The sequence below is a fragment of the Impatiens glandulifera genome, chromosome 8, assembly GCF_907164915.1.
Source record: "Impatiens glandulifera chromosome 8, dImpGla2.1, whole genome shotgun sequence".
NCBI classification, from domain to species: Eukaryota; Viridiplantae; Streptophyta; class Magnoliopsida; order Ericales; family Balsaminaceae; genus Impatiens; species Impatiens glandulifera.
The window spans coordinates 7168475-7184281 of NC_061869.1; the positions used below are offsets into that span (position 1 = coordinate 7168475).

At 33.4% G+C, this 15807-nt stretch overlaps 2 protein-coding genes across 2 annotated transcripts; both read left to right on the plus strand.

The window, feature by feature from the left end:
* Nucleotides 1-5867: 5867 nt before the first annotated feature.
* Nucleotides 5868-8368, plus strand: LOC124912166 (selenium-binding protein 1-like). The gene is made up of 6 exons (XM_047452727.1): nucleotides 5868-5931; nucleotides 6624-6819; nucleotides 6892-7351; nucleotides 7451-7558; nucleotides 7739-8011; nucleotides 8087-8368. Exons 1-6 carry the CDS (start codon nucleotides 5883-5885, stop codon nucleotides 8366-8368), a joined length of 1368 nt encoding a protein of 455 aa, XP_047308683.1. The 5' UTR covers nucleotides 5868-5882.
* A 1185-nt stretch (nucleotides 8369-9553) lies between these two features.
* LOC124912853 (type I inositol polyphosphate 5-phosphatase 12-like) lies at nucleotides 9554-14459 on the plus strand. Its single transcript, XM_047453495.1, has 11 exons — nucleotides 9554-10376; nucleotides 10455-10707; nucleotides 10784-11624; nucleotides 12255-12379; nucleotides 12442-12526; nucleotides 12609-12793; nucleotides 12888-12894; nucleotides 12966-13233; nucleotides 13380-13503; nucleotides 13580-13940; nucleotides 14112-14459. The coding sequence occupies exons 1-11, from the start codon at nucleotides 9554-9556 to the stop codon at nucleotides 14457-14459; spliced, it is 3420 nt and encodes a 1139-aa protein (XP_047309451.1).
* The last annotated feature ends 1348 nt before the right edge of the window (nucleotides 14460-15807 follow it).

Consider the following 15807-nt stretch of genomic DNA (forward strand, 5'->3'; position numbering starts at 1 on the left):
GAACTGGAGGAAGAGATCTGTATTGGGATAATGTTGGAGACAATACCACCAGTTTATTGCCTGAACTTGGGGTCTTAATAGAAAAAGACATTATCAGTTTAGGTATAAACAATGATCCTGGCATGTGGGAGAAACTGCCTTTAAACACTTTTCTATCAATGAGAGAAGTTGTTCTTAATTATTGTGGATCAATCGTTACTCTTCTCCCACCGTTACAATCGCAGATCTCCAATGAACTTGGGCGTTATTTGCAGCGTATCGAAATATATGAATGCAATCAAATGAGGAATTTATGTTCTACATTGAGGCATCTGAAAAATCTGAAAAATCTTCAAACTCTTGTTCTTACAAATTGTGAAACGATGGAAGAGATTGTTAATGTTTGCGATGAGGATGAGCAACTCAAGAAAATTGAGTTCAATACTTTAGAATCTCTCGTGCTTCGTGACTTGCCTAGACTGAAATATTTTTGCAAAGGAATATACGAGAATAATTTTCGTAAACTAAAAATATTGGTGCTAGAAGGAGGATTGCAGCAATCTATCTTTTCATCAACCAAGGTATGAGCATTTTTAAATTTCATGATTACTATATTGTACACAACTTTTAGTTATAAAAGAAAATGATCAACTAACTAATTCAAGTAGAAAAGAATAACATATTCTATCTATGGAAATGTGTGAGTAATTTTTAATTCTATTTATTATTTTGTAGTTGGAAATGCCTTATTTGGAGAAGATGAATATCTCTTCTATTCCAAATATTGAAGCTCTGTGCAGCTTTGTGGCTCCATCCTTAAAAAAGTTGTCCATTGAATATTGTGACAGCTTGATATATGTCTTCTCGGGGAGTTTCTTGATGAGTATTTCTTGATTAATAGAAGTTGCAAAATGTTGAAGGGATTAATAGGAATATCGATGGGTGTAGAAGAGCATTGGAAAAAATCAATTGAATTCTCTACTTTACAGAGACTGGATCTTCGTTTCTTAGACAAATTCACGAGTTTGGTCATGGACATCAACAATTTGGACGATGAAAAGGAAAAACCGCAACAAAGGGAACTATTTTATGATGATGAGGTAAAATAGCAAGTGAAAATTTGTTCTTAATTAGTTAATTGAAGGGTAGTATAATTTAAATTGGGAATAACTGTAATAATAATATAATTTATAGGATTATATATGTGTGTATTATACAAAGAGAGGATCTGAACTGATCTGATCTGATCTGAAATGTGATACATAAGAAAAACAATTAGTAGAGTGTATAATTAGATAAAAATGAATGGAAGATGGGATGGGAGGGGTGAGGGTAAGGTAAACTAAAGTAAGAAATAATTGTAATATGGAGATTTCCCTGATTAAAAATTAGTAAATGTAAATGTAAATGTAAATGTAAATGAATGTGTTTAATCTTGTATGCAGATCTCGTTTCCATGCTTAAGAGTGTTGTGGATATTTGAATTGCCAAAGGCGAACTATATAGTAGCAGATTGGCAAGAAGAGAAACCGGTTGTTGTCGACGAAGCGCGCCACAAAATGGGGAAATTCATTATTCGGAACTCTGCTGCAGCAACTTCTATCAATAATACATATGTCTTTCTTTACATTCCTACAACTAAAAGATGATGATTATGATATATGCTTAGTAATGCTCTGCTACAACAACTTATCAATATATGCTTAAATCCCTTTAATTATATTTCATATTATGTTTCTTCATTGTTGTTTTGTTTGTTTAATCTCGTTATAATTGATGATACTCGTGTTTTTGTAATATTCTTGTCTTTATGCTTATTTGATCAAATCTGGAGGACGAGGAAGAATAATTTTTACTCGACCTTCGTTGATGTCTAACATAATATTTTTAGCTACAAATGACAACAAAGAAAGAATTGTTTGGTTTTTGAGTCTCGCAAAACAGAGCCTCCTCAGAAACAGAAAATGAACTGCAGTCTACTTGGTTTTTATTACTATTTTATGGGACCAAAATTTAAATTTACGTGTATCATTTGAAAACAATAGAAGTTGTAGTTGAGCCCATTTCCTTACTTTCTATACTCTCATTAAGTAATAATTACTTGCTTAGTTTTGTTCTTCTTCCTTTTGTGTGTGCAGTTGTTTGTAATTTTTTTTTACATTTCCTTTTTCTTTTATTGACTTTCTTCCTTCTATATAATAACAATTTTATAAAAATAAAATCCAAAGCAGCCCCTTATATGCAATTTTGTTCCTAAATTTAATTTTGTTCGATTTTGCCTTGTTGTCATAAGATTAGCCCCTTATTTTTTCACATTATTTAATTTTGACCCAAAATTTTATTTTCTATTTAATATCCATTCATAACTTCTATAAAATATAAAAAGAACATAAATGTATTATTTACTTTTCTCGATCGACCAGCTTTACTCGCTTTACCTTGAGTGTCATAATTTGAATCTCAAGTCGAGGCACCTTGACCCTCCATCAAGACATTGAGTGTCATAATTTGGATCGAGACACCTTGACCCTCTATCAAGACGTTGATTTGGATGGAACATAGTCAAATTTTAAATAGGTGTGACTCTACATCACAATTAAAATATGTATTTTGATATGTTGTTTTCAATTGACCTCCCCATGGGGAGATTTTTATCCTTGTAAGTAGTGCCGGTCCTGACAAGCTGCCCCATCCTATGTAGAAAAACTTATTTTTTTTTTAAGAAATTTGATGAAATAACCCTAAAGATCAGCTTATTTGACTTTTTGGCAATGCGTTGGTGACATTTTTTTTTGGACGAAAATGCCCCCGTTGTGAAACGCAACCGGATGCCGTGTGAATTTTTTTTTTTTAGAAAAAAAATTTCCGTCTCGCGAGTGCCGGTTGCGTCTCGCGATTGAGGACGTTTCGCGACAGGGGCAAAATCGTCCAAAAAAGAAAAAAGTGTCACCAGCGCTTTTTATTTTAAGCGCGGGTGAAAAAGTCATATAAATAAATCATTAGGGTCATCTCGTCAAATTTCCCAATTTTTTTTTATGCTTATTCTAATTTCTGTTAAAAAATTGTTAAACAAAGTGCTTTTAGTGGGATTTGAAAGTATAACCAAATAAAATTTAGATTTTTTTATCCTAAATCACTAAAATACACAATTTTATGTTAAATTTTTTAATAAATTTTTAAAAAAACTTTATTATTTTTATTAATTAAATGAGCTGGGAAAGCCTTTCCCAGTAGTTTTAAGGGGCTTACCCTACTTGCAAGTTTGAAAAGGTAGTGTAGATTCATTTGGTAGGTTTGAGAGATATATAATTTGATTTCAAGGCATTCTTGGAATGATACATACTTTGTGCAATGAGTACAACTTGTGGTTGATTTTCTATAGGTTAATATATTCACTTTTCTAGTCCCTATCCTGGAAATATAAAAAGTTTCGCTTTACAAGAAAAAAAATGATAATATTTTACTTTATTGATTGAGTGTTATAACACACACAAAAAAAAAAAAAAAAAGTTTGAAATGAAGATTTTGTAATTTCTTCAAACATAGATATCAAATTTCCATGTTTAATTTTCTTTCTACATTTATTTATCCCATAAAAATATATACAAATTAAATTAATAGAAAAAGTAAAATCAGTATAAAAATCTAAATCATATATATAGAGAGTCTAAAAAAATGGCCAAAAGTTGGTGGGAAAGCATAATCTCATCTTCAAAGCTATTGGAGGATGATGAATTTATATAACGTGTTTTTAATTGATTTATCTAAGGGAGTTAATTTTCAAAATAATCCATAGACTAAGGAAATACAAAGGAAGTCAATTGTAATATTCCTTCATCAATAATAAAAAGAAAATATTAATGTTATTCATGACGTGTTTAGATGTTTGAGTTCATCTTAGATTACATTCACACCAAGAAGATTCAAGAAAACATATTTTTATTTAAAACAAATGCTCTAAAAGACACCTCTCTCTCTCTCTCTCTTTTTTTTTTAACAATTCTAGTGAATAATTTGGTTAGGTAACTATGAATCTTAGAACTTCAATTATCATAAACGATCATTACAGATCTTTCACAATGCCATTGTATGAGGTTGGATATGAGAATCTGATATAATCAGTCAATGATCAAATTATTTTTTAGAAAATATTTGCACACATTAATTTTTAATATATCTATTTTTCGTTGTGCTTAAACGAACTCATAATATCAAATATCATTCATTAATTATTTAAAAAAAATTAAAAAAAATCAAACAAGAGACTTTGTCTTTTATATTTCTTTTTAATTTTATTATGCAGATGGTAAATAGCTGTGGATTTGTTTAACATGCTTATCTATGTTTAGTTCATAATATTTGTATTCTAATTGTTTAATAAGTTTTCTAACTTTCTTTAGTGAGTTTGATGTTATTGGCTTGTGATTTAATTATCTTTTTACTTTTTTCATATTTACAATTAATAAGTGCACATTGTACACTATAATAATTTGATAAAATATATTAGAGATAAATATATAACATATATATATATATATATATATATATATATATATATATATATATATATATATATATATATATATATATATTTAACGATACAATTTATTTTATTAATTTAAGTAATTGCGCAATTAAATGATGAAAATTTTATTAAAAATAATCCAGTTCAATTTATTGATATAATTATTTATGGTCAATTCAAATATTTATCAAAACATTACCAACAAACCATAAAAAAACTCAAGAACACTCTAAATATCAATTACTTAAAATACGAATTAGTTGTGGGCTTGAATCGGACTTCTTTATTGGTTCATCTACTTGGGATTTTCATAACATAGTTGATTTAGTCATCACGTTTACCTTGACCTTGATCATTTTAATATTTGTCAATGAATTATAACTAGACATTACACTTTACTAATAATTATTTGATAAGAAAATTTACTTGTTTTTTTATTTATTTATAAATGGTTCGAGAATAAAAACAAGTCATTACACTTTAAAATTGAGATATGAGTTTAAAAAAAATAGTGTGATTAATAAAACAAAACATTATAAGATGAAATTATATATATTATTTGAGATTATTTTCAACTCAAACCTATGAACTTGTATATTTATGAGATAATTTAGATTTAATTCAAATAGCTAGTTTTGTTTTTATCATATTATTTATTAATTTTCAATCAGATAATTTAATTAATTAATTAAAATATTAATATTTTTATTCAAAATTTTATAATAATTTTAATATTAAAAAGTATTTTTTCTTTTTCCAAATGATTAAAATTAACCAAACAAGCTCTAAAGTGAATAAACCTTGTCAACGGTCGGATTAGTTCTCAATGGTTGACATTTCACTTATTACAAATCATGACATTTTGGCATGTTGTTTTTTATTTATTAAAATAACATGAAATTTTATCATTTTAAATTTTAAATAAAGTTATCTTAATTATAATTACTATTTTAAATTATTTAATTTCTAATAAAGATTGAGATATATGCTGTAAATATTAATTTATTAATTAATCAAAATATCTTTTATTTAAAAATATTAGTTAAAAAAAAGACTTTATCAAAATAACATCTTTTAAATAAATCAATGATTATTTAAGCGCCGGCAAGTAGCGTCAGAAATCCAGGCTAGAGCCGGGAAAGGTTGTTCTTTCTCTGTCCTAAATCCTATTTTTATATTCTATCTTAAAAACAACATACTTATGGTAATGGCTTATTATAAATATGTTCTTGCTTGCTCCATTTTAAGATGCCAAACTTCTTAAGCTGCAAGTAAATCCGTAGAGAAAGAGAGGAACGTATCGATGACGACATTGGATTTTGAAGTTAACGGATGCTGCAAGAATGGCGGCCCTGGCTATGGATCTCCTTTAGACGCCATGTCTGGACCAAAAGAATCTATCCTATATGTTACCTGTCTCTACACAGGTAAACCCTAAAACCAACATCATATCCATCCGTTTATATTCTGAATGTATAAATAGCTCAAATGAGGTTAAAACTTTGAATTTTGTCATATAAAACTCGATTATCACAATTTTAATCATTTAAGACTTTTTCTAAATAGACAAAATGCCTATTTTCTTATTCTAAATATCATTTTTCGTTTTTCTAATTAATTTTTCACGTTTACAAATGAAAAAATATTTACACACGTTTTGAACGTACTGTTTTTAAATCGAGTATTTTTTTTATATCTGCGTATCCTAATTTGTTAAAAGTGGTTTGGATATCTGAAAAATGTCTAACCTAAAAAAATATTTCAGAAAATTTATAGATATGAATTTTGTATTTATTTTTCACATTACTTTTATAATAACATAACTTTGTTTGCAGTATACCAATTTTGATATATTTTTGTACTAAATTAAGTATTTATTTTGAAATATACGCATTCTAAATTATCGAACGTAGTTTGAATGTATTAGAAAATGTTAATGTGTGGGAGTAATGGAAAAAAATCGAAAAGAGGGATAATTGTTACTTTTTTATAAATAGAGACGGTTTCTAATATGTCGCTATTATCTTAGCTACTAAAGATTGATAATTAGAGACGTTTCTTTCCGTTGCTATTATTCTAATTAATTTCCGTCTCGATTGAACTTTTTGTATATTTACAGGAACTGGAAGGGAAAAGCCAGATTACTTGGCAACCATAGATGTGGATCCAAAATCAGAAACTTATTCAAAAGTCATTCACAGGCTTCCTATGCCTCACATAGGCGACGAATTACATCATTCTAGCTGGAATGCTTGCAGTTCTTGTCACCAAGATGCTGAAGTATCTCGTCGTTTCCTCGTCTTGCCTGCTCTAGTGTAAGTTTTTACTCATTTCATACATCATATGTTCTCGAGAATTAACTAGAAATTAAATCTCATTTTTAATAGATCTGGTCGGATTTATGCAATTGACACATTGAATGATCCGAGAGCGCCAACTCTGCATAAAACTGTTGAACCTGAAGATATAATATCCAAGACTGGATTAGCTTATCCCCACACTGCCCATTGTCTTGCTTCCGGTGATATGTTGGTTTCGTGTTTGGGTGATAAGAATGGGAATGCGGAAGGAAATGGATTTCTTCTTCTCGATTCAGATTTCAATGTTAAAGGAAGATGGGAAAAAGAAGGACACAGTCCGTTGTTTGGATATGATTTCTGGTACCAACCTCGGCATAATACCATGATCAGTACTTCGTGGGGAGCGCCTCTCGCTTTTACGAAAGGGTTTGATCTTCAGCATGTTGCAGATGGTCTTTATGGACAGCATTTGCATGTTTATAGCTGGCCGGGTGGTGAATTGAAACAGACACTTGATCTTGGATCTACAGGACTTATTCCTCTTGAAGTAATTAATTATACATGAAAAGAAATAGTCTTATATATATCATAACAATTTAATTTCTTATTGTCATTTATTAAAATTTTCTTTTTCATGCAACTTCAGATTAGATTCTTGCACGATCCTACAAAAGACACCGGATACGTAGGATGTGCCTTGTCGAGCACCATGGTGCGGTTTTTCAAGAACCAAGATGAATCTTGGAGCCATGAAGTAAGTTAAATTGTCATTTTATGAATCTGAAATGTGGAAATAATATACATGTCATTTGTGTTAAGTTGTAGTTCATATTAGTATTTTTTTCCTTTTAAATGTAATTTTATTTTTAACAATATATTTTTAGCAATTATAAATGTCCAATTAAGATCCTAAACAATTTAGTTGGGCTTGTAGGTTGTAGAATCTGTGAAACCATTGAAGGTGGAAAATTGGATTCTTCCTGAAATGCCAGGGCTGATCACAGATTTCCTCATATCCCTTGATGATCGATACATATATATTTCAAATTGGCTTCACGGAGATATTAGACAATATAACATCGAGGATCCTAAGAAACTTGTTCTCACGGGCCAAGTATGGGTTGGCGGGCTCTTTCAAAAAGGTAGTCCCGTATTAGCGGTAGCTGAAGACGGGACCACCTATCAATCCGATGTTCCGGAAATTATGGTAGGCACCAATTACATTACAATCACTTTTAATTTGTTTGACAAAAACAAAAAATAATGCTAGTTGGTTTACTAGGGAACAAGATTGAGAGGAGGGCCACAAATGATGCAGTTGAGCTTGGATGGGAAGCGACTCTACATTACCAACTCTTTGTTCAGCTCATGGGACAAGCAATTCTATCCCGAGATTGTGGAAAAGGGTTCACACATGTTACAAATCGATTGTGACACCGAGAAAGGTGGCCTAGCAATAAACCCTAACTTTTTTGTCGACTTTGAGACTGAACCTGATGGTCCATCGCTAGCCCATCAGACGAGGTATCCAGGGGGTGATTGCACTTCAGATATATGGATTTGAGCATTACAACCGAATTGTGATTTTGGTTTAATGTTGTGACTTGTGAGAGTTGTTTATTTAATGCATTAAGTGTGAACCAATAATAACACATTAAATTTATCATTATTATTATCTTTATGTTAGTCCGCGCAAATGCGAGCACACAATATTATGTGTTTAAAATTCTATCAAATTCTCTCTTGAGTATCAATAACTTGGATTCGTGATGTTATTCCATATTGTGATATGGAAACATTTAATATTGTTGTTTGTTATTTAATAAAGCCATCGTGTCTAGTTTTTGTTGAGACTTGTTATGGAAGTCTAAGGTTTCTAGTAAGATTTTGTTTTTTTTGTTTGGAGTGTTATTATCTTAATTGATGACAAAATGAAGCACAAACTTCTTTATTTTGGCAAGTCATTGTCGAATGTGTTTTAAGGCGGAGGAAACGATCCTCTTGCATTATCAGTCGTGGTTGTGATTTAGAGGGTATTTTTTGGACTTTGACCGGGGTTAAATGGGTTACGCCTAAATTAGTTGTTAGTTGTTGAGAATTTTGAATTGAGGCAGTCAAGTTGACTGGTTTAAAACGGTGGGCTTTTATTCACGTTAATTATATGGCTTGAGCGGAATCGATGAACTTTCGACAACTATAGATGACCAATGAGATCCATTCAGAATGTTATTATCATGACGCTGACTGAGGTGAGATCTAATAAGAATGTGGACTCGACGAGTGATCTCATTACTCATTTAAAAGATCTTTGTGCTCGGTAATTTTAACATTTTTTTTTCTCGTTTTGCTTTTCAATTTCCTATGCATTTCTCATTTAATACTCTTGTCGTTGTTTTATCGAAACTTTCATTTTCATGAACCATTTAACAAAAAGAAAAATATCAATAACTTGGATACTTTATAAACATTAAAAAACAAAATAACTATTATTTAAACTAATAAATTGTAAATAAAAATGAAGTTAAACTAAGTAACTATGATTAACAAATTGCAGTTATCTAAGTAAAGAAAAGATGTGGGCCAAAGGATTAAGCGGAACTCAAAAGTTCTCAACCGTAAAAACTGCCACCCACCCCAACTGTCAACTCTCTCCTCCATTTCGACTCCTCTCTCCCACTAATCTAATTTGCATGATTTGTTCTCTATCACATTGATCCTGTTTTTCTTATCATTTTTCTCTAAAACCACCATGGCCGAACACCTCGAAGACGACGACAAAGAAGCCCTAGCATCTCTTTCGAACGAGCCTACTCCACGAAAGTCTCATTCCCACAGCCAACAGCTCCGAACAAGCACCGGTGTCTTCCGTAAACGTCACCACCAAGTCCGCAAACACAGCCTCGACGAAAGGGAGCAGACACGAGGAGATTCCGACGACGATCTCTACCACCACTCCGCCTCCGTCTCTGCCTCAGCCGCTATAGACCACGTTTCTCCCGCCATAGGCGGAAGTAACCGGTATGAATATCGTCTCGATCAACAAGTTGGCGGCTATGAAGTGGGAGGCAATGAAGGAGGAGGCGGAGGCGGAGGGTATTCTCTACCCGAGTTCGTGGCGAGTGGAGGAACCGGGATATTTAAGGTCCCGGTTCGTGCTGCTGTACACCCTACTCGTCCTCCTTGTCTTGAATTGAGACCCCATCCTCTGAGGGAGACTCAGGTGGGGAAGTTTTTGAGGACGATTGGGTGCACGGAGAGTCAGCTTTGGGCGGGACAGGAATCGGGGTTGAGAGTTTGGAACTTGTTGGATGCTCATGAGCCCGGGTTAGGGATGGGTGGAAGAGCTAGACGTGGAGATGAAGACGCGTCTCCTTTTTATGAATCCGTTTCCACGTCTCCCACGATGTGTTTGGTTATAGATTTGGGTAATAAATTGGTTTGGTCAGGACATAAGGATGGTAAGATTAGATCTTGGAAAACAGATCAAGCTATGGATGATAATCCTTTTAAAGATGGTCTTTCTTGGCAAGCTCATCGCGGTCCTGTTCTTTGCATGGCCGTCAGCTCTCACGGTACGTAATCGTATTAACACAAACCGTCATTGTCATATTTTTTTGTTAATCGGGTTGGCCATGCATGCATGCATGCAGGTGATATATGGACAGGTTCAGAAGGTGGTGTTATAAAGATATGGTCATGGGAAGCCATTGAAAAATCTCTATCGCTCTCTTCAGAGGAAAGACACATGGCTGGTTTGTTGGTGGAGAGATCAGGCATAGATCTTAGGAGTCAAGTTACTGTTAATGGCGTCTGCAATATATCTTCTTCCGAAGTCAGATCCTTGTTAGCCGACACCGTTCGAGCTAAAGTTTGGGCTGCCGGAGCTTTGTCCTTTTCTCTATGGTATGTCATTTCTTGAATTAGATTTTCATTCAATTCCATGAAATAATGAAATAACAAATCATTCATCATTCGATAGGGATGCTCGTACGAGGGAACTCTTGAAAGTATACAATGTCGAGGGTAACATTGAGAACAGAGTAGATATGCCCACCAATGCATCAACACAAGAACAACAACAGGTGGATGAAGACATGAAAGACATGAAAGACATGAACGTTAAGAGCGGTTCCAAATCGAAGAAGGAAAAATCTCAAGGGAGCTTTTTGCAACGTTCACGTAATGCGATCATGGGAGCTGCGGACGCAGTCCGACGAGTGGCGACAAAGGGAACAGGTGCGTTCGTGGAAGATGCTAAACGGACGGAAGCTTTAGTTATGACTGCCGACGGTATGATATGGAGTGGATGCGCAAACGGAATACTCGTCCAATGGGATGGAAACGGCATTCGTTTACAAGATTTTCAACACCATCCTTGCGCCATTCAATGTTTTTGTACAACGGGTACACGGATATGGGTCGGATATGTTAGTGGCGTTGTACAATTATTGGATCTTGACGGAAACTTGATCGCCGGTTGGGTGGCTCATAATGGTCCGGTGATAAAGTTAGTTATTGGGGGTGAGTTTGTTTTCAGTTTGGCTACTCACGGTGGAATACGTGGATGGAACATAACGTCTCCGGGACCAATTGACAATATTTTGCGATTGGAAGTATCAGAAAAGGAAGAGATGTATACTAAACAGGAGAATATTAGGATTTTGATTGGAACTTGGAATGTTGCTCAGGGAAGAGCTTCTCATGAGGCTCTTATGACGTGGTTAGGCTCCGCTATTTCCGACGTCGGCATTGTTGTTGTCGGTTGTCAAGAAGTTGAAATGGGTGCTGGTTTTCTAGCCATGTCTGCCGCCAAAGAAACGGTAAGATTCTTAGATGGTCTATGCAATGATGTTATCTTAATAGATGATAAAAACGTAACAATTTTGGAAAACAAAATTTATTTAATGTTAGCGAAGATCTTTCAAAAGGATAATGGGATTCCTCACCAAATTTGTCAGTTTTCTAGATCAAACCTCGTATAATGTCAAAACTCTGATTAGGTTTGTTTAGAAGAAATTATGGGAGTCTAGTATGTCCACTAAAATCTACTTTTTTGGATGAGATGCGATCCAAGATGTGATTCTAATTAATGATAAATGAATGCGTAAGAGACTTATTTTGGGGAGTCGACCTCGTTTGTGCCTGTGCCTCAAGAAAGTGGAGACGACCGCTCATTTGCTCTTATATTGGTGCAATTGATATTTGGAATTTTTTTTTGAGCATTACTAGTATATATTGGATTATGTCGGAAACTATTGATGTTTGCATTACTAGTACGTATATATTGGGTTATGTCGGAAAATATTGATGTTTGTTGGGAAACGCGGATTGAGATTTGCAGGTGGAAACAATGTGACTATATCCTATTATTTTGTGTGGATATTGTATTAATAATAAAACACAAAATTGAATTAATTGAAGTCTACTTTGGTAATTATAACGTTGTGTAGGTAGGACTTGAAGGGAGTTCTACAGGACAATGGTGGCAAGATGCCATTGGCAAGGCCTTAGAGGAAGGAATCACGTTTGAACGTGTTGGTTCAAGACAATTAGCAGCTTTGCTTATAGGCATATGGTAACAAAGTTTAATTAATTACATTCTCATTAATTATTTCTAACTTGTTTATCAAAATTTAGGGTTCGAAAGAGCCTTAGGACGCATGTTGGAGACCTCGATGTAGCCGCGGTTGCTTGTGGCTTGGGTCGTGCCATTGGCAACAAGGTTTGTTGTTCCTTCCCTACATTCTCTTCGATGTTATTCTAGTTAACAATATTTTTATTCTATTTTCATCATATGATGATAGGGAGGTGTAGGTTTGAGGTTGAGAGTATATGACCGTATTATGTGCTTCGTTAATTGTCACTTGGCCGCACATTTGGAAGCAGTCAATCGTAGGAATGCTGATTTCGATCATATTTATCGATCAATGGTGTTCACCCGCTCGACTCACATCCCTAACGCGGCTGCAGGTAAGATGTCACACAACATGTAACATGCATGATTTGTCGTAAATTAATAATTCTCAATGTAATTTATTTTCTTATGTAGCCGGTGTTTCAACTGCGGTTCAAATGGCTCGCAGTACGAATGTATGTTGCCTAACCAAATCTCCACTCCGAGGTTTTCTCCAACCTAATCTAATGATTTTGTTACTCAATAGTCACAGGGGATCGTTCAAGATGAGGTGAGGCCGGATTTGGCCGAAGCGGATCTTGTTGTATTTCTTGGCGATTTCAACTATCGACTCTTTGGCATATCGTATGATGAGGCGAGGGATTTTGTTTCTCAAAGAAGCTTTGATTGGCTGCGGGAGAAAGATCAGCTAAGGGGGGAGATGAAAGCGGGGAAAGTTTTTCAAGGGATGCATGAAGGAATTATTAAATTCCCCCCTACTTACAAGTTTGAAAAAGGAAAACCAGGTTTAGGAGGTAAATATATATTGTGTTATATTGTGACCGATTGATATTGATATTCCTAATTACAAATGTGACAACCGTTTTCTATATTTGTTCACCGGTTTCTCTAGATCTTCCAAAACACTCTTTAACACTATAATGATCTTGTTTCTACCTAGGATATGATTCTGGAGAGAAGAAACGCATACCGGCATGGTGTGATAGGATACTATACCGCGATAATCGACTACTTCCAACATCACAATGTGGCTTAGAATGCCCCGTTGTTTGCTCTATATTACAGTATGTTACTTCTTTTTCACCTCTTCAAAATATAGTTAAACTTCTTAATTACCTTTTTTACCACATAAAATCATAGGTACGAGGCTTGTATGGATGTTACGGAAAGCGACCACAAGCCAGTTAGATGCAAATTGAATCTCGAGATGGCACACGTCGATAGATCGGTGAGAAGGAAAGAAGTGGGGAATATCGTTAAGAACAACGAAGAAATTAGATTGTTACAAGAAGCAACACGATCTGTTCCAGAAACAATCATAGACACAACAAACATTACCCTTCAAAACCAAGAAGCCTTCCCTTTAAAAATTACTAATAAAAGTGAAAACGATCATGTCGCCTTCCAAATCATATGTGAGGGTTTGTCTATCGCGAAAGAGGATGAGGGCGAACCAGAATATCGCCCAAGAGGTTCCTTCGGGTTCCCTCGTTGGCTTCAGGTAAAAGTTGTTACTTGCATTTTCCGTGACAAAAACACATAAAAAAGAGTTGTCAAAAGTTCAACAAAATAAAGTTGTATCTCAAAACTCCATGGTGTATTTGCTTGTTCATTTCTTAATTGAAATAAATAAATTTATTTTAAATGTTTTCATTTTTATTTTTGTGTTTAGGTATTGCCCGCAGCTGGTCTGATTGGACCTGATCAAACCATGGAGATATCGATCGCTCACGAAGAACCGCATGAAGAACATGCCGATGGAGTTCCACCGAGTTGGTGGTCCGAAGATAATCGAGACAAGGAATTAATTTTGTTGGTGAATATACGAGGAAGCTGCTCAAGCGAGTCAAAGTGTCAACGGATCAGTGTCCACCACAGTTTCTCGAAGACTCCTCAAAATCCCGACTCAAAAAATAAAAAAAGCCAAGGAAGTTACCAGCAAAGGACCTCGCTTAAGCAATCTGGTAATGACGAAGAACTCCAAAGTCTTCGTGGTGGTGGTGGTGACGGTGGTTCTTGAAAAATATGAATCCGTATATAAGAACCGTCGTAAACCCTAAATTTTTAGGTATTGGCAAATGGAAATTAACCACCCATTACTCATATCTGTAAATAGTATTGGATTTGTTAGAGATTGATTAACAACAGTTATGCCAATTATTTTTGGTTCATTTAGGTTGGAATATATATATCATACTCCAACTACTTTTAAGATCATGTAAAGTTCAAATAATCAAATTGGGAAATGCTAGTAATGAGGTTCTTATAATGACTATCTATCTAATATTTTTTATTTTGTAATTAAGTGTCATATTATAGATGTTGAAAATACAAAACAAATTGAAAGATATCCTTTTATTTCGATAATAACTAAACTATATACTCATTTAGCAGGAAAACAAATAATATATTTACCGACGTATAAGCGTCACAAGTACTTCTGGCATAAATGTACCGATTAATGTAGCGTAGGTGTTCTACTGGCGCTAAATTAGTGTCGGTAAATTGATTAATATGATAACATATTTTATTTTGCAATTTTAGTTAATTTTCAACTATCAATAAAATTAAAAAACATCTCACTTTTCTTAAAAAGTAAATACTAAAATTTATAAATAAAAAAATAATTATATAAAATTCAATTTATAACTAGGGATGAGAATAAGATGGTTCGGAGCGAGAAATATATTTATCATCCCCGCACTGTTGTTACTTCAAGGATTTTTTACTACTATCCTTGTCCAGTTCGTTTATACTATATTCTCTAAAAAAAACTTATATAATAAAATTATATAAATGAATTTTTTATATAATATATTGAAATTTTGTATTATTTTAAAAAATACTTAAAACTTTTATAAAATATAATGAATAAATAAAATAAATTTATGATTTTATATATTTAATTGTGTTTATAGTATTCGGGGCAGAATCGAGGTGTGATGGGGCGGGAACATAAATATCATCCCCGGTCAACTACCGGTCAAACCGGTCAAACCGAGAAAAAATCGTCCTAAAAGAAATAATTAAGTTCAATTACCGCGTAACGGTTTCAAATTATCATCCTTATTTATAACTATTAAAAAGTCAAGGAAGTTGAGGTGCAATAATTTTTTATTTTACTAAATTATAAAAAAGAATTATTAAAAGAAAATTCAATTATCAACCATTACATTCTATTTTCCATTTTTAGAAAAATAAAAAGTACACTTTTTAAAATCAATAACAAGGACATCAATAAAAATCAACACGTCATGCATCATGCATGACATTGAAGTAAGTAACAAGTGGACTTAATCAAAAGAATTATGAGTCAAATAATTAATTAATATTAAATTCTGAATTAAAAAAAAAAAGAAAATCCTTGC

Bases quoted from the DNA above. Each gene is read 5' to 3' on its own strand.
- LOC124912166 (XM_047452727.1), top strand. From the start codon at position 5,883: ATGTCTGGACCAAAAGAATCTATCCTATATGTTACCTGTCTCTACACA. The intron at 7,559-7,738 runs GTAAGTTAAATT...TTGGGCTTGTAG, and splicing joins ATGAATCTTGGAGCCATGAA to GTTGTAGAATCTGTGAAACC. The intron at 8,012-8,086 runs GTAGGCACCAAT...TTGGTTTACTAG, and splicing joins CCGATGTTCCGGAAATTATG to GGAACAAGATTGAGAGGAGG.
- LOC124912853 (XM_047453495.1), top strand. From the start codon at position 9,554: ATGGCCGAACACCTCGAAGACGACGACAAAGAAGCCCTAGCATCTCTT. The intron at 10,377-10,454 runs GTACGTAATCGT...GCATGCATGCAG, and splicing joins CATGGCCGTCAGCTCTCACG to GTGATATATGGACAGGTTCA. The intron at 13,941-14,111 runs GTAAAAGTTGTT...TTTTGTGTTTAG, and splicing joins GGTTCCCTCGTTGGCTTCAG to GTATTGCCCGCAGCTGGTCT.